The sequence below is a fragment of the Nilaparvata lugens genome, chromosome 5 (assembly GCF_014356525.2).
Source record: "Nilaparvata lugens isolate BPH chromosome 5, ASM1435652v1, whole genome shotgun sequence".
Classification (NCBI taxonomy): Eukaryota; Metazoa; Arthropoda; class Insecta; order Hemiptera; family Delphacidae; genus Nilaparvata; species Nilaparvata lugens.
This window is the reverse complement of record NC_052508.1, coordinates 74,493,187-74,513,136: the sequence shown is the minus strand read 5'-3', so window position 1 is coordinate 74,513,136 and position 19,950 is coordinate 74,493,187. Positions and strand designations below refer to the sequence as shown.

General features: G+C 35.0%; 1 protein-coding gene across 3 annotated transcripts in view; it reads left to right on the top strand.

Moving 5' to 3' along the window:
• LOC111047539 overlaps window positions 1-11,027 on the top strand; it is a 47,924-nt gene extending 36,897 nt beyond the window's left edge. For 2 of the 3 annotated variants that reach the window (XM_039429267.1, XM_039429265.1), the window contains 3 exons: window positions 2,418-2,588; window positions 5,242-6,415; window positions 10,731-11,027. In XM_039429267.1, coding sequence (XP_039285201.1) covers window positions 2,418-2,588; window positions 5,242-6,415; window positions 10,731-10,910 — 1,525 coding nt within the window. In that variant the 3' untranslated portion in view covers window positions 10,911-11,027. The remainder of the gene's footprint in view (window positions 1-2,417; window positions 2,589-5,241; window positions 6,416-10,730) is intronic. The other variant, XM_039429266.1, reaches the window with a different exon arrangement.
• The last annotated feature ends 8,923 nt before the right edge of the window (window positions 11,028-19,950 follow it).

The following is a 19,950-nucleotide window of genomic DNA, read 5'->3' as shown; positions in this document are numbered from 1 at the left end:
CCGCTTTGTTGAATGAAAGACAAGGATAGCAATACCATTGCTAATCAAACACTGCCATTATAACGTGGACCTCACTATACAGTTTGAAATCCTCCCTATTTGAATAAGTTTGAGATCCTATTATCTATACTGATACATTTCATAACGGATTTTCATAATTAAGATGAAATATTTTGTTAATTAATTATTAATTATACATTGTTAAGAGATGATCTGGCAACAGAGGAAAGCGAGAAAGAGATAGTGCTATACGCTTTGTTGAATGATAGACAAGGATAGAAATACCATTGCTAATCAAACACTGCCCTTATAACGAGGACCTCACTATACAGCTTGAAATCCTCCCTATTTGATTAAGTTTGAGATCCTATCGATCCATACTGATTAATTTCATAATGATTTATAATTGATTATTTTAAACAAGAATGAACAGTTAATATTACATCAATAAACCTGTATCAGCTACCGTCTACAGAAGGCATTGACAGAGGACAGAGGATCGACAACGTTGTTCTCCTATCTTTCTCCACTGCCATTATAATGTGGACCTCTCAATAGTAAAGTCCACGTTAAAATTTAAAAAAGTGACATCTCTCCCTCTCCGACTTGAGAATTATTCATTTTGCAAAATTGTCAAATTGTGTACAATACATTTCTTTTGGTCCCTTCTACTTTGTTTCATTTCTCTATTTTCAATCATTAATGCAATAGGCTATTATATTCACTATTACTCATTTCAGCACTACTATGGCCCGATTGCACAACAGCCGGCTGAATTTTAACCGTGATTAATTTCACAAGACCCATCAGAGAAGACGTTTTTGAAAATACGGCTTCTCTGATTGGTTCTCGTGGAATTAATCACGGTTGAAATTCAACAGGCGTTTGTGCAACCGGCACTAAGAGTGTTATAATTTTTAACAGCTCTATTACAGCTCTAGTCATGCAGAAAATATTTTATTATTGCAAAAGAAGGTGGTCAGGGTTTTAACTGATTCTCATAGACTAGCACACTGTAAGCCTCTTTTCGTCCAGCTTAGAATAATGACAATAGTGAATTTTTACATTTATACTGTATCGTTGCATGTTAAAAAAAAACTCATCCAATTTGAAATTAAGGCATCAAACTCATAGCTATAACACAAAAAATTGTCATAGGATTGATATTCCCTATCATAGGTTATCCAAAACAGCCAAAAGTTATGATACATTTGGTATAAAAATTTGCAATAAATTACCTACAGATTTAATATCAGAGACAGAAAAGAAATTCAAGATGAGATTATTGAATTGGCTTGTGATAAATCCTTTTTATAGTGTTGAAGAGTTCTTTGAGAGTGAAATAATTTTTGCTTAGAATTAAGAGGTTTCTATTTGCATTTATATATTCTTCTAAAGGCTCAAGTTGTGCTGTAAGGAATATGTTTTGTACATTCAAATGAATATTATTAATGTATTTGAAAAATCCAATTCACTTACAGTTTACTTAGGTACTGTATTATTTTAAGACTTAGTAATGTAATTTTGTATGTACAGTTGCTGTAAAATTTGATTTTATCTTTTGTCTTACTGTAATCAATATTTTACTTTGCCTATTGTTCTAAGAATTTAACGGCAATAAAATCATATTTCTTTATTTATTTACACAAAGCAATATTGGCACATATTCATCGACAAAGCTCGCTGGATTGTGATTTTGTGTTTCAAGCCCTTCATGCCCACCTGAGTTTCATTTATCTATAATAATAATTATTATTATTATTATTTATCTTATGCTTTTAGGCTCTAAATTTCGAGTATTCCGAGTATTCTAATGAAGTATTCCGAGTCGAGTACTTGTGCTGTGTAAATCGTCGTTGATACGGTCTGACTATTCAACATACTTTTTATAGGCTAAACTTAAATTAATATCATATTATTTCTTATCTAGATGGTGGCGCAATTTGTTTGGTGACGCGTCCACTCTGGCCACGGCTCATTGTGTTTGTCAAACATAATAAAATTTGACAAACTGTTTCAACAAACATGTATGTCGTTCAGTGTGGATCCGGCTTTAAATACATAAATGAACAGCTCTATAGTATTCTATAACAAATTCTATAGCAGCTCCGATTCTTGTATTTTTTTGCTAACCTTATAAATAAATAAATAAATAAATAATGCGGTCCACGTTATAATGTCAGTAGTTGATCAGCATTGGTGTTGCTATCCTTGTCTATCATTTGACAAAGCAGATAGCGCTATCCTTTTTTAGCTCCGCAACGCTACCAGATCGTTATTCAACAATATAGAAATATAATCTGACAAGACAGAGAATCAGGAACGCTGTTCTCCTATCCTTTTCCACTGCCATTATAACGTGGACCTCACTATAATCTATTAATGAATTTGATTTGAATGAGTGTGTGTGTTGACAGGTGTGGCAGTGTGCTGACACCGGACAATAGGGCATGGCTGGACAGTCAGGGCGACAAATCGCCGGAGCTGGCTCGACGTCGCCGACTCATCCTCGGCCAGCAGTCGTTCACGTTCGGTCGCGACGGACATCTCATCGAGTCGCCACCATCAAGTCTCACCGATAGTGATCGGTCAGTACTGTACTTATCCACCCAGACAATCCCATCCTATCCTATTATATTAAGCGAGCAATTTCTGTATTTATATGGTCATGTGGCTATAAATATGGTTCTATTGGCTAAAGTGCACGTCCAGTGCCAACATACCTGTCATCAAATTTTTGGTTAGGATCGATTTAGTATGTTATTTTGAGCACAAAATCACACAAATTAAACGGCGCTCACTATTGGTTTTAAAATAAACTAAGTTCAAAGTAGCAGAACTTAACCTATAAGTAGCAACCATAAGTAGCTAAGGTTAGGAAAAGCTGTAGGTTAGGAAAAGCTTTAGGTTAGAAAAAGCTTTATGTTAGGAAAGCTTAGGTTAGGAAAAGCTTTGGGTTAGGAAAACTCAGATTAGGAATATCATAATTTGATGATTTCAATTATCAAAATGGCTGCTACTCGTAGGTTAAATGCATGTAAAATTGTGCTACTTTGAACTTAGTTTATTTAAAAAACAATAGTGAGCGCCGTTTAATTTTTGTGATTTTGTGCTCAAAATAACATACTAAATCGATCCCAACCAAAAATTTGATAATAGGTATGTTGGCACTGGACGTGCACTTACACCATATGGGTATGTATTTATGTCCAACGGATCTTGAAAACGGCTTCAACGATTTTGATGAAATTTGCAATATAGTAGGTTTATGATATAAAAATTCGATTTCACTAGGTATCATCCCTAGGAAAACTCGCTGAACGACATTAAAAGGATAATTAGTCATCCTTGGAAAAACAGATGAGACTTTCGTCGTCTGTGGATAGTAAAAAAGTGAGTGAGCAAGTGCGTCTGTGGAAAATCAAAATAGCTCATCCCCGAAATTCATAAGCTGACGTATAGCCAGCTGTAAAATATAGATGGAATTAAATAGAGAATGCATTTATTCAAATGCTAATTAATATATAATTATTATTTAACGAAAATCCTGAATAAATGCTGTAAATCACCCCGAAGACTATCAGCTGATAGTTGCAGTGATAGTAGTTTTAATTTTCAAGTTTATTTCAATATTATTGAAACTTTCGGATTGTTTAGTGTTATTTCCGGCTCTTATCAACCCTTCGAAATTCAAAATTCATCAGTCACATCTCGAATACGTATTCTCTGAGTGTTAATCTTTGGTGAAAACAGAAATTTTAAACTTAACCTCACTTTGGACTATTTATGTGCCAAAATCAAGGAATTGAAGAAGTTTTGGGCAATTGCCTGTTTCTCTTTCCAAATATCGTTTTTGTGACTGTTCTAATAAATAAATAAATAAGACTTCTGCTACTGCAGACATTGACAACAGGGTTAACAGCTAGATGGAAATTCGATGAGAACTACTATCTAAAAATTAGTTGCCAGCCCGGGAATCGAACCCGGTACCTCCCAATTGCTAGTCAGGAATGCTTACCCTTACACCAAACTGACAATCTCTGGATAGCAGCGCTCATTTTATTAGAAGCCATAGCGGCCAACCAGTTACAGATGGAATTAAATAGAGAATGCAAAAGTCTTCGGGGTGATTTACAGCATTTATTCAGGATTTTCGTTAAATAATAATTATAGCTGCAAAATATAAACACGACAGAAAATATAAAGAAACCTTAAGGGTTTGAAAGGTAAAATTATTCATAATTGATCAAAAATAATAATCATATTTAAAATAACACCATATTTTCGCAATGTTTCCGAATTCATCAAAAAAGTTAATTTTTCTTTTAATCCATCAACCCTAAAACTTTTTTTAGCAGATGCACTCAGCTGCTGGGTGGCTCTTAATCAATCAGCTTATCTCACGAGAAATATTATTTAGAAATTTTAATCAACTTGATTGAAAATTCTTATTTAGTATTGAGGCCACTCGTACCCCAGTCGGTGCTTGGCCTCAACAACACAGCCTCTCCATCTATCTCCAACGATTCCGGTCACCAGCGTTAGGGTAACCGTCCTCTGGAACCGTCTTCAACCGATCCATTCGGCCGTTGGATCGGTCGAATCTGCCTGCCGTCAACTCAGCCGAATACGGTCATCCATTGGAACCGTTTTCATCAGTCCAGTTCAATTGGCTGGTTGCCAGAAAGTGGAATGGCAAGCTAGTTAGTAGGGGAAGTGGTTCTTCTCTGTGTGTTTAGTTGTTTACTTACCAAGTCTGTAAGATTTCATCCATCAAATGAATTCCGATGAGATTATGCTACTTGAAAGTACCTACTAATTATCAATTATTTATTTATTACATTGCACAATCACAAAGATAAACTTTAACAAGAAAAACAAACAAGACTATGGAACAATTTTAGGTTAGGAACACTTTGTTATCTCAGCTCGACCGGATATAGCCGGGAAATCCCATTTAATTCTGATCAAAAAATAGATTTGCCGGAGACGGCCGTGCACGGTCGTATGAACCTGTTGCAATGGACGAGCATCTATTCCTTTCTTTGTTGGGGGATATTTCGGACGAGTTCGGTAGTTTTCGGCCGATGCTAAGATCTCTCAACCCTTTTCTCCTACACTGCCATTATAACGTGGACCTCACTATAGTTAAGGTACTGATTGTACTAGATTAAGGTACAAACTTTGTAATAATTGTTGAATTTTGTGTAGGTAATACATTTTAATTGCATTGTTGAACAGGTGGACAAGCAGTACAGGCACAACAGGGCAGAACAAAACATCCATAGAACAGCCAAGCAAGGAGGTCAAAGTCATTTTCCCATCAATCGAAGAGGACCTCATTGATCGAGAACCATCACCCGGCGTTGAAGACAACATCGATCATCGACTTCAAATGATGGATGACATCGATCATCGACTTCAAATTATCGATCATCGGGACCAGATGATGGATGACATCGATCATCGACATCAAAGGATGGATGACATCGATCATCGACATCAAATGATGGATGACATCGATCATCGACATCAAATGATGGATGACATCGATCATCGACTTCAAATGATCGATCATCGGGACCAGATAATTGACAACATCGATAATCGACAACACATGATCGATAACAGTGTGTCGGCACTTATCGTCGATAACAATTACGAACCAAAACTTTCGGCTACGTCGTCGTTCGAACTGTCAGAAGACAACGAGAAACAGTGTCTGGTTTCGATGGGTGACAGCGGATTGCCGTCCTCGGGTCGATCCTCACGAGGATTGGACGAGCTGGAATCTCCGATGGGAGCTGAGAGTCCCATGAACAGGATACCCGAGGAGGATCAGTGTCGATCAGTTTGCCAGGGTCGGTCAGTTTCACCCACTCAGGGTCGATCAGTTTCACCCACTCAGGGTCGATCAGTTTGCCAGGGTCGGTCAGTTTCACCCTCTCAGTGTCGATCAGTTTCCACCTCCCAACGCAGCAGTCGATCAGATGTGCTGGAAGGATGCTACACAGTGCCACCGGAAGAGATGATACAGTCGCTGGACAAAGTGATCGAATCCTTGGAGAGAATCATCGAGCCACTAGAGGCGGGATCAAGGTTAGTTCTCTCTCCGGATGATACGCGTTGCAAAGAGCAGTACTGCGACCTGAAACAGCTGACCGAGCAGATGCGCGCGTCGGGAATGGAGGTCGACTGCGGCAGTGAGGCGCAGTTTGTGGCGCTGACTCCGCACGAACGGTGCGCGCTGCAGTGTCGCGTCGTGCGCCACGCGCTCAGCGCATACCACGCGCAGCTGGCGAGCGATGACATGCACACGCAGCTCAAGACCTGTTTGGGTGTCGAGGTGCAGAAGTTGGCCGATCTCCTCGACTCGACGTCCGACTGTGACCGGCTGGCTACTATTGTCAGACAGGTTAGTTCACATTCTATGATTCCAATCAATCAATTTTATTCAGTCAGAAGATAAAAGATAGCATAAGAAGAAATCCGATGGTGTAGTAGCCCAGTCAAATAGTCATTATAATGCGGCCCGACCAAACAAAAATTAAGTTAATTGATTTTATTGTTTTAATCGGTCCATTTGGGTATTAGTAAGAATAATCTATGGTATCCCACCAAAATTTATGAAGGCATGACTTTTGGCAGCTTGAAAACCAAGAGATTTTGGTACTTTTTCAGTTTTTTCACGATATCTCCAAAACCAATTGTTAAATCAATATTTTTACTGAATTATTTTTTGAAGAGCATTGAATTCTCTACAATTTTCATCCCCTAAATGTTTTTCTATCTCCAATAGGAAGCAAGTTATAGCTCGTTGAAAATGGTTAATTTTTTTCAACCTTGCAAAAAATCGCTAAAATCCATATTTTTTTCCTCTTCACTTCTTATAAAGTGGTATATGTGGTATTTTTTGATCGTAATTAGAGTATTTCTAAGTTGTCAATACAATCACTAATGATAGAGTTGGAGCAGAAAAGGTATATTTTAGTGTGGTGATTTAATTTATCAGACTCATGATTTGGCGCTAACTTCTTTTGGGTGAATTCAGACCAACTGCTAATTGCTAAAAACGGTCATTGTTGGAAATAAAAAGTGCACGTTATACAGTGTTATAGTGTGAAAATTATAAAGTTTTCACTAGAGTAGATTTCATAAAAATAGTCCAGTTGAGGATGAAACAGCAGAGTGTCTCCTTTTTGTTTGGTCCGATGTAGCCTACTATTTGATTGGGCTATAGGTCATTTCTTCAAATTTACAGAGGTGATTTTGGAACTTTACAGAGCATCTGTCAACAAGATCACCATTGCCAGAATGATTCGTAAACGGATAGACACCAGAATAATAGAATAGAATATGTTAATTCACCAATAAATACATTTCAATGTACATTAGGTATCGTCAAGCATAAAATTCTAGCTATAAAACTAACTGAAAATTCAATGAACCAATTCATACACACACATAATCATCACTCAAAATTAGAATTAAATAATTAAACACTAAATTAAATTGGTTAGAACGCAAACAGTACAGTGCGTCTTATCGCTTTTAGTTCCCTCTCTCCTCTCTCTCTCTCTCTCTCTCTCTCTCTCTCTCTCTCTCTCTCTCTCTCTCTCTCTCTCTCTCTCTCTCTCTCTCTCTCTCTCTCTCTCTCTCTCTCTCCTCTCTCTCTCTCTCTCTCTCTCTCTCTCCTCTCTCTCTCTCTCTCTCTCTCTCTCTCTCCTCTCTCTCTCTCTCTCTCTCTCTTCTCTCTCTCTCTCTACCTAGCTCTGTCTATCTCCAAGGAGGATGAGAAGGGTGCTATCTCCCGGCAGAGCCGGGACCAACAGTCGTCGTTAAAACCGCAACGTTACAACCGCATAAAGTAAGTCAACCCGCATTTTATGTAATTTCCTCTGTCCTCCGTATTTTGTGAAACCCCTCAAAGTTAACCCACGCTGTTCATAAATAATCAGTTTTAACAGTTCGACAACTTTTCATAAAAAATTTGGTACTATATATTATAAAAAATGAAAATTTATTTGAACCTCGAGAATCTCTTTTGGGCTTGCGCCCCGCGCGAGACATTTTCCAATTTGTCAGAATGGACTTGAATGTGTGTAGGAGACAGTTTTCTTATATTTCCAATAAATTAATAAACCACATTCCCTTAAATATTCTTGAAAAAACAAACATAAACCAAAGGCTTAGATCAGACATAGATAAATGGATAATAGCAAATAAAATCGAGGAAAAATTGTTTTAAATAAACTAATTCTCGTCTACTCCATGGTTGCAGTTGACTTACCTACCTCTTACCTTTCTCTTCTTCTTCATTCTCCTACTTCATCGTCTTCTTTTTTCTTCTTGGCCTTTTCCGTCTTTTCTCCTTCCGTTCCTTTATTTTTAGTATCCTCTTTATTATTAAGTACTAGTTTTTATTCTGTATTTTTTTTCAAGAAATTTGTTTTGGATCATTTTTGTTAAATATTTTTGAAAAACATTTATATTGCAACTCACACCTGCGCACAGGGTTTCTTTGCAGGTGTAGATTCTTATATATATATATTTTTTTGTCTTGAAAGTGTTGTATATTTTTTTGAGAATCAATAAATTTGAATTTGAAATCATCACTCATCACATCCACAGGCAAATTGAAAAATTCTTCTACATTATATATATAATGAGTTCTCTGTTAGCAGCTTTTTAACTTGTGTTCTAAAACGGGCTTCATTCATATTTCTTACACTAAGAGGCAGTTTATTGAATGCCTTGATTGACAATATACTATAATGACCTTGATTTTTTTTTAGCCTGACATAAGGAACATTCAGATGACAGGCTTGTCGGATGAAATGCCTGTGTATCTCAGACCTACATTCAATAACATCCAATTCGTCCCTGACCCTGATCAGGACACAGTATACATAAAGTATGGAAACTTGGCTAGTACCCTGTCGCAAAAATCCGCCATCTTGTAAGGAAGCGCCGCATTGTGATAGTATTGATGGTAGGTTCGGATCACTTTAATGATCCGGATCAATATTGATCTCGTTTACTGCCACGAGCCAATCAGAAGACCAGGATTGGAACTTCCCAAGGTCACGTGACGTGTCTAGTATTTGCGCCATGTAAAAAGCATTGGTTAGATAGGCGTTTTATTGACAGTTTCCATTGTGTACCTATTCTGTGACCAGGAGTTGCATGACGTACAGGCTGAACACATTCATAACCTCCATCGAGACGAATATTGGACGACAATGAGCGAGGTAGTCAGCATTGGCCATAAAGCTGCGTACACATATACGCTCTTCCAACCCGCACCGAGCACGCTCCTCCCTCGTACCGCCCTCGTACCGCCCTCGTTCCTCCATCGAACCACAGTCGCGCCGCCCACGCACCCATCATGAACGTTACGGAAGATGTTAGATCTTCTCGCGTTCCCCGGTCGAACCACTGTTGCTCGCCGGTCGATCATCAATCGCTCTGCTGGAGTGACGTTCGGTTGCGGAGCAGAGCGAAAGTCTGTATTCATTTTATTTTTATTTATTTTATTTTAACTCTGGAAAAACTCGTCGTAGGACGTCCTCAAATATTGCTGAGGAACAAGAGTTCTCAGACGTCTCATAGGAAAAACCGCTCCACTGAGCCGGTTATAACTAGTAGTTCTGTGAACAGTAGACCTCGCGCTCAGTGAGTTACATTGACCTGTTATTATGTTTTCTCAAAAATTAATAAGTAATTTATCAATTGAAAATGACTAGAAAAAATCCTAAATAAACATAGAGCTTTCTGTCCTATATCATACCGTGACGTGTCGTCCCGGAATGTGAGTGTGAGCGCTGTTATCAGGTCTGGCTGCAACTGTCTACAACGTTGATGGAAAGATTAGGGCGTTTATGTCGCAACTTTCACTGTTATCCCAAGCTGATAGTCCACGTAGTTCTTTCCTGTGAAGCTTTATGAAGCTGGTAGTCTCTCATATTGTGCCGTTCATACACTCTCACCCCAACAAAACAGTAAAAATTAACAATAATCGAGAGTAATCGGCTTGAGATAATAGTAAAGGTTGCGACATAAACGCCCTATACCATGGGATATCTACTTATGCTATTGTTTCTCTATGGTTGCAGCCAGACCTGATAACAGATCTAACACTCACATTCCGGGACGACACGTCACGGTACGATAGGACAGAAAACTCCATATTTATTTAGGATTTTCTCTAGACATTTTAAATTGATAAATTATTCATTAATTTTTGAGAAAACATAACAACAGGTTATTGTAACTTACTGAGCGCGAGGTCTACTGTTCACAGAACTACTAGTATGGCTCAAAACGAAAAATATTGATTTTTATTAAATAAAAATGAAATAAATAAATAAAATTTATTGTCGAAAAACCTTTACAGCATAGACAACGTCAATATATAACATAAGAACGATAAGTTCAAGTCACACACTTCTACAGTAGTATATACACAATGCTCATGTAATGATGGTTAATATTGTAAAATAGAACAAATAGATATTATTATAATATTAACAAATAGAATAACAACAATAAATACATTTGGACGTTTCCACTATAGTATCACAGTTGAGTGATGAAGAGAAGTTGAATTTAGATAACAAGATAATCAGACTAACCAACACTTATAGACTATAAGTAATTAACCATATAAATGTTATTGTTTTAACATTAAACATTTTTATTGTTTTAATTAGTGTGTGGGGTTTGTGCAGATGACGTCACTACTGGACCACCAGACTCAGCTGGGAAGACAGCTGAGGGGTGTGGGGGAGGAGCCCCTCTCCTGCCACGAGTTGTGCGAAGTTGTGATGCGGCGCGTGCGCAGTTTGGAGCTGCTTGTCAGGCGCAATGCGCAGCAACTGGCCGAAATCAGGAAACGATCCACCAGCTAAGTCACATTTAGGGCCGGTTTCCGAGCTCGCGATCTATAGTGAGGTCCACGTTATAATGGCAGTGTTTGATTAGCGATGGTATTGCTATCCTTGTCTATCATTAGACAAAGCAGATAGCGCTATCCTTTTCAACCTCTACAACGTTTACAGATAGGTTTCTAACAATGTATAAAAAGCATAAGTTTGTCTCTGCCAATAGTGAGGTTCACGTTATAATGACAGTGATTAGCAATGGTATTGCTATACTTGTCGATCATTCAAAAAAGCGTATAGCGCTATTTCTTTCTCGCTTTGCTCTGTTGCCAGATTGTCTTTTACCAATGTAGAATTAATAATTAATTAACAAAATATGTCATCTCAATTTTAAAAATTCATTATGAAACTATTGAAAAATATTTTTTCTTACTTGATAAAATATAATTGATTATTTTAAACGAAAATGAACAGTTAATATTACATCATTAAACCTGTATCGTAGTTGATGACTGACTGTTCATTCTCGTTTAAAATTATCAATTATATTTTATCAAGCAATAATAGTTATTTGTATATCTAGAGTGACAAGTGCTGTTTTTTCTCCCTGAGGGAAAAGTTTGAAGCCCGAGGCGTAGCCGAGGGCTTCAATTTTCCTGAGGGAGGAAAAACTTTTTTCACTCGTGATATAGGCTACACAACATTTTTCCTCCACCTACATTTTTATAAAAACTGCAAATAAAATAATTTTTAAAAACGTACGTGACCAAACAATGTGTTACAACATAATCTAAAAAGTAAACAGAAACAGCTGGCTTGTAATCACAGTTCTCCGCCGACAGCGCTATCTGTCGGCAAAAGTTGTAACAACAATGGCCGCCACAACCACAGCTATGATTAAGTTCCCGTTTCAAATTTGATTAGTTAATAAGGAATATTCGTTGGCTGGTATTTTGAATAGCATGGAATATAAAAAATATTTATACATTTTTTTAGTATAGTGATATGAAGTTTGTAATAATTTTAGCATACAAACATATCATTTTTTTAGTATAGTGATATGAAGTTTGTAATAATTTTAGCATACAACATATCTTGATCAAATCTGGTTGAGGTATTGAATTTAGTTGGCTCAATGACTTACCACTCTATATGCTTCCTCATCTGAGCTTAGACCTTCTTACCTATTATAATTTGAGTTTTTAAAATAGAGATGCTTCTCATGTTATTTAAATGGAGTCACTTTTCCTCCCTAGGGAGTTTTTCTGTTTTTTACTTCCGAGAACGAAAAAGTGACACTCAAGTATTATGTTTCAGGGAGTAAAGTAAGTACTTTAGACAGTAGATGGAGGAAAATTATATTTTTTAATGATTTCATAATGAATTTATATAATTAAGATGAAATATTTTGTTAATTAATTATTAATTCTACATTGTTAACAGACGATCTTAATAAATTATTAAAAATCAATTATTGAAAATATAATTTCTTGCTTGATAAAATATAATTTATTATTTTAAACGAAAATGAACAGTTAATATTACATCAATAAACCTGTATCAGTTACCGTCTATAGAAGGCATTGACAAGACAGAGGATCGGCCTTAGACCAGACATAGAATAGGCCTATAGTGTATATATATTCTATATCTGGTCTAAGGGATCTGCAACGTTGTTCTGCTATCTTTCTCCACTGCCATTATAACGTGGACCTCACTATAGACTTTAAACAGCTGGAGTCAGAAAATTGGCTTTCTGAAACGGGGCATAGTCGCAGTTTTGATGATAATCTTTATTTTCTCATTTCTATGATTGGAAACGTTTTTCCTTGACGGAATGAAGCATTCCTAACACAACTTTACACTATTTTCTCTTCATTTCATTTGGTTTTCAATTTTCTAGTTTTCGAAGTTTAATTTAAACGTGGACTGCGTATCGGAAAGCCAATTTTCTGACTCCAGCTGTTTAAAGTCTAGAACTTAGCTAAATCCCGAGCTCGGAAACCGGCCCTTAGGGATGGCAAAATTTATCAATGAATCGATTCTTGCGCTGTAAAAATCGATTCTAGATTTCAATTGTAAAAAATCGATCTTGAATAATCGATTTTTGAACAGAGAAATCGATATTTTGAATAATCGATTATTCAGGATCGATTTTTGAACAGAGAAATCGATATTTTGAATAATCGATTATTCAGGATCGATTTTTGAACAGAGAAATCGATATTTTGAAAAAATTGAAAATGATTTTTAATTGCCATCCCTAATCACATTCACAATCTGACCTCTGAACTGTGGGGTGAGTTTCTAATTCACCATCTGGGTCCTGGCATGCTTGGATCACTAATGATCTTGTATCTTGATCTTGGTTCATGATCTTTGATCAATCATGATCACTAATGATGTTCTCTCACGCACATGTTCTGGTGTTGTACCTGATTGTATACCGATCACCTCTTTGCAATCCATGTTTTATATGTTTTGCAAGATATTAGGGCCCGGTTGCACAGATGCCTGTTAAATTTTATACATGCTCAAATTCTTTATTGATTCATACAATAAGTACATCATCAAAATGATAGGGAGAGAAAAAATAAGGTAACCTTGTGCTATTCCTCTCCCAAATTTAGATAGAGTCACACATAGTCCAAAATAGGTTAAGTCTTGTAGTTGTTCACTTCACAAAATTTTTAGTCCTTATTTTCACTAAGTAGATTTTTGAATTTAGATGCTTCTAAACCAAACATAGAAGAAATATTTCACATGATTATTATTATTATTATCATCACTAAAATAGGAAAAATATTATCATAGAGAAACGATAGCATAAGTAGATATCCCATGGTATAGGGCGTTTATGTCGCAACTTTTACTGTTATCTCAAGCCGATAGTTCATGTAATTCTTTTCCGTGAAGCTGTGTGACACTGGTAGTCTCTCATATTGTGCCGTTCATACACTCTCACCCCAACAAAACAGTAAAATTCGACAATAATCAACAGTAATCGGCTTGAGATAACAGTAAAAGTTGCGACATAAACGCCCTATACCATGGGATATCTACTTACGCTATTGTTTCTCTATGATATTATTCACATATCCCACTTGACTAGAAGACTTCCTTTGCTAACAAGGATCCAGGTTAAGATGGATTATTTAAATTAAAATTAATCTATTATTTGCAAAATATTGGGAAGTATTCTCTACTAAATTCCAGTCGATTATAAACAAGCATTTAAATGCTTCAAAACCAAACAAAGAAGAAATATTCCACATTATTATCATTAAAATGCCACGAGAACCATTGTCAGAAATTGTCATAAAAGCCAGTAACTTTTATTTTCAATAGTTCTGTGACTGTGGGCTATGTAGGCTACCATCGAAAATTGTCAAAATATAAACATAACCTATTTTTGGACAATTTCTATCTAAATTTGGGAAAGGAACAGTTTTGGGCTTTAAGTTTCTTCCCCAATCATTCATAGTTGAGAATTATATTGTTTGTATCAATGTATAAATAAATAAATTTAATGTTCAAAATCGGAGAAGGCTTTTCCAAAAAGCAATATTTCTATTCTTTTCTATTTTCAATCTAATTAAATTCTGAATTTTGTTTTGTATATTTCTGGACTCTGAATTTGATTCAAAGTGAAGCACCATAACCTACCTTTTAGACATTGGCTTACTACTATCAAAATTCGGAAAGGGAACATTTTTGGGCTAGGCCTGTTGGTCCTTTTCTAATCATGTATTTGATTTGTGAAATTTTTAATGAAAATGAATAAATAAATGAATGAAAAAGAAATCCTCTCTCATTGGGTCTCATTGCATTTAATTACTCTTAAAATTCAACATGCTTTTGTGCAACCGGGGTTAGGATTGGTAGAGCAGGATCAGCTCAACCTACATGTTACTGGTTTTACAATAAAATAGGTTTACTTATACCATAGAGAAACAATAGCATAAGTAGATATCCCATGGTATAGGGCGTTTATGTCGCAACTTTTACTGTCATCTCAAGCCGATAGTCCACGTAGTTCTTTCCCGTGAAGCTGTGTGACGCTGGTAGTCTCTCATATTGTGCCGTTCATACACTCTCACCCCAACAAAACAGTAAAAATCGACAGAATTCGGCGTTAGTTAACAGTAAGTCAGAGGCCCTGAAATTGATCAGTTGCGACCTGAAAACTCTGACACCAGACCTGAGCCAGCCAGGTCACTCGATATTATTATTATTATTATTATAACAGTAAAAGTTGCGACATAAACGTCCTATACCATGGGATATCTACTTACGCTGTTGTTTCTCTGTGTTTATACTTACTCAATGTATTTTCACATGTAGGAAATAACAGCTCACATGCAAAAACATTATATTTATAAAATAGTATCAATAATGCACTACACTCCAATATAAAAATACTATAAAGAAAAATTGAAACTTGGACTTGAAAAGTTTATTAAATAGGTGTGATCAACTGTCACATTAAGGCCCGGTTGCACAAAAGCCGGTTAAATTTTAACCGTGATTAATTCCACGTGAACCAATCAGAGAAGCCGTCTTATCAATTCTGATTAGAATTTTAACCGTGATTAATCTCACGAGAACCAATCAGAGAAGGCCTTTTTGATAAGACTCCGATTGGTCCTCGTAAAATTAATCATGGTTAAAATTCAACCGGCTTTTGTGCAACTGGACCTAAATGCATATATTGTTATTGGAACTCATATCTTACGAACTATTTTCTAACTACCATAAACATATAATTATTTTTTCGTGAAAATATTAATCTTTAAGAAATAATATTCAATCATATTAAATTGGGATCAAAATTATACACCTTTCTATTGATTTAATCATTATTCTATGATTTAATCTTTAAGAAATAATATTACAGAATATTCAATCATATATTAAATTGGGATCAAAATTATACACCTTTCTATTGATTTAATCATTATTCTATTGATTTAATCTTTAAGAAATAATATTACAGAATATTCAATCATATATTAAATTGGGATCAAAATTATACATCTTTCTATTCAGATTTAGTCAGATACTTTCCTATATCTGCGAGAGTATAAATTATGGATTATTATCAAACTTCGATTATTATCAAGTTAACTTCTAATAATAACTGATATTCATCAAGGGGAAAACCAAGAAGAAACACACTTAAAAATACAACTAAGTTGTTAAAATCACTTCACTTTGTATGGGTTACTTTATTAAAAGCAATATAAAAACATGAATTATCCTTTTATCAACAGTAATATTTGAAATGTTTTAAATTAAAGGGAATTTCATGATTTTATATTGTTATTAATAACAAAGTTGTTGCTTATCTACAATATCAGTGACAATGAACATCGCCTTTTATGTTATATTCCTTTAATTTTGTTTTTGACCTTTCGGTTTATTATAAGTGATAAACAACTATAGTGAGGTCCACGTTATAATGGCAGTGTTTCATTAGCAATGGTATTGCTATCCTTGTCTATCATTCAACAAAGCGGATAGCGATATCTCTTTCTCACTTTGTTCTGTTGCCAGATCGTCTTTTAACAATGTAGAATTAATAATTAATTAACAAAATATTCCATCTTAACTATATAAATTCATTATGAAATCATTAAAAAATAAAATTTATTGCTTGATAAAATATAATTGATTACTTTAAACGAGAATGAACAGTTAATATTACATCAATAAACCTGTATCAGCTACCGTCTATAGAAGGCATTGACGAGACAGGTTCGGCAATGTTTTTCTCCTATCTTTCTCCACTGCCATTATAACGTGGACCTCACTATAGTAAAGAATATGTGAATAATGTAATAAATAATGAGCTTCATTACATACATAAACTTATAGCTTTAATACAGTAACTTTCTTATTGTAAAAATTTAGATTTATGACAAGAAATTAATAAGGACCATGATAAATAATATAGAAAGCTTATTCACCATATTTAAGCAAGTAGCCTATAATTCAAAAAAGAAAATTAATACTGTTGTATAGTAAAATAATTTAAAGGAAATTTTATTATAGCAAATCGTCGATTTGAATAAAACAATAGAATATTTAGGAAGATATTATAAAAATGATATTATCAGAAATATCACATTGCATACTAAAAATACTAAATTACTGTAAAGGCCTACTTAAACGTGTACTTACATAAATCATATTTGAAATTGTGATGCAGTTTTACGTATAATAATAATTGTAGTCAACGTTAAAGGTTCTATTAACCTTGTTATGTAGATATTTTGAAGTATGCTATTAATGATATTTTCACATTTTGAAGATGTTTTTCGAAAAGTATGAATACAAAGTGTCTGTTGCACAAAAGCCGGTCAAATTTTAACCGTGATTAATTCCACGAGAACCAATCAGAGAAGCCGTCTTATCAAAAAGGCCTTCTCTGATTGGTTCTCGTGAAATTAATCACGGTTAAAATTTAACCGGCTTTTGTGCAACCGGGCTGAAGTATTCAAGTACTCAATGCAATCGTTTTCAAGTTGGACATTCCATTTGAAATAGTATATATTTTTCAAAATTAATTCATTAATAATTTAAAGAAACTTGTATTGAATTAACTTCCAAAATTGACAACCAATAAAAATAAGAAACAATCTCGTTTGATCATGGAAAATCTAGATTTGAAATTAAAAATTAGTAGAATGTTTTTAACCTGAACTACATTTTTTTAGTTTGTTATGCAATCTTCTTGAAAGATTGGCCAACTCATTATTATACAAATAAATTATTGTGATTTTGAAGATAATAATAAAATTATATATAGGTACATCATAGGATAAGAGAACATGTTGTAATCTATTTTATAGTATTATAATCTATTGATCGAAAGCACTATTACTCACATATATTGCTAGTTATAAAAGTAACATGACGATTATTATTATTATGATGATGATGATGATGATGATGATGATGATGATGATGATGATGATGATGATGATGATGATTGAAATTAGCTCACGAGCCCACCATATATTTCTTGTAGCAAAGTGACACAATTTTATCTATATTATCTATGAAGGCAATGTGTAGGTCCAACCTTATCGTTAGCTATGAGAACTAGGACTCTCTACTAGAAAAATAAATTATTTCGAATATTTACCAGGATTAAATCCTATAGTGAGGTCCACGTTATAATGGCATTGTCTAATTTGCAATTGTATTGTTATCCTTGTCTATCATTCAACAAAGCGGATAGCGTTATCTCTTTCTCGCTTTGATCTGTTGCCTGATCGTCTTTTAACAATGTAGAACTGTGATTAATTAACTAAATATTTAATCCAGATTATGAATATTCATTATGAAATCATTGCTTGATAAAATATAATTGAAATCTAAACAAGAATGAACAGTTAATCGAAATAGTATAATAGAAATATTATTAATTAACAAAATATTTAATCTAGATTATTACATTTACATTACATTTATTACATTCCTTAATCACAACATCAAATAAATGATTGGGAGAGAATCAACAGGATAAACCCAAAACTGTTCCTCTCCCTAATTTTGATAAAAATAGTCCAAATGAGGTTATGAAAACACTTTTATAAAAATCACAAAAATTTACAGTCCAAATAAACATTATACTGAATATATGAATATTCATTATGAAATTATTGGATAATATAATGTATTGCTTGATAAAATATAATTGATTATTTTAAACGAGAATGAACAGTTAATATTACATTAATAAACCTGTATCAGCTACCGTCTATAGAAGGCATTGACAAGACAGAGGATCATCAACCTTATCTTTCTCCACTGCCATTATAACGTGGACATCTCACTATAGGACTCTTTACTAAAAAAATAAATTATTTTGAATATTTTCCAGGGTCAACTCCCAGCGCTAAGCGCTGCTTGCTTTGTTCAATATTTTCCTCATTCAATAAGTTTCAATTTATTTTTAATTATTTATTCAAATACTGGTAACCCGTGCTCCGCAAGGGTCTATTTCAAAACTTGACAAACTGATAACTTGATGTAATGAAATTTGAAGAGTTGAAAATAGGCTTATAACCATCCCCAGTTAATTAAGAATCTATAAGCAAAATGTAAAGTTAAACAGTCCAGTAGTTCAGACGTGATGATGCGTGAAACATAATTTTCCTATCCCGTACATGTATAAGCCAGTTCTTTCCTTTATTATATAGTATAGATTGAGGCACAAGTGTGTAAGAAGCCGTGATATAAAGGTGCGTACAGATTTACGCGCCGTGAACAAGAGCAATTCGCTTTTAATCATCTGATGCCAAGCTTTTTATATAGCTGACTAGCCGTCAGGCTTGCTTCGCTCGCCATATCCGTCTAGCCAGGGGGCTCCGCCCCCTGGACACCCGACTGGATCGTCCAAGAATGAGATCAGCAGGCTCGCTTCGCTCGCCTGCATTTTTCATTTGGGAATTTTATCATATGTTAGGACAATCCTGTCGGGGTCCAGACTAAACGCCTGGCTAAACGGATATGGCGAGCGAAGCGAGCCTGACTGCTAGTAATATAATATTCCCAGGATTGAAGTAGCAGTGCCCAATCAAGTTTTCCGCGATAAATGCATTTAAATCTTCAACTTGGTGCCAACCTAACAAAGTCAACTCAACTTAATGCCAACCTGACAAAATTATTATTAATTTAGTTGCCAGTTAACAACTGTTTCGAAGAGGTACTCTATCTAGATTATAGTTCTATAGTAACATATGATATGGAAATTTCAATTATAATTAAGAGATTGGGAGAAGAAGAATGTACATGCTAAAAGACGAACTTTAAACCCTTAAAAACAACCCTTAGAGTTGAAATATTGCCAAAAGATTTCTTAGTGCGCCTCTAAAGGGCCAACTGAACATACCTACCAAATTTGAACGTTTTTGGTCCGGTAGATTTTTAGTTATGCGAGTGAGTGAGTGAGTGAGTCAGTCAGTCAGTCAGTCAGTCAGTGAGTGAGTGCCATTTCGCTTTTATATATATAATAGATTAAAAGTGAATTGCTCATGTTCGCGGTGCGTAAAGTACG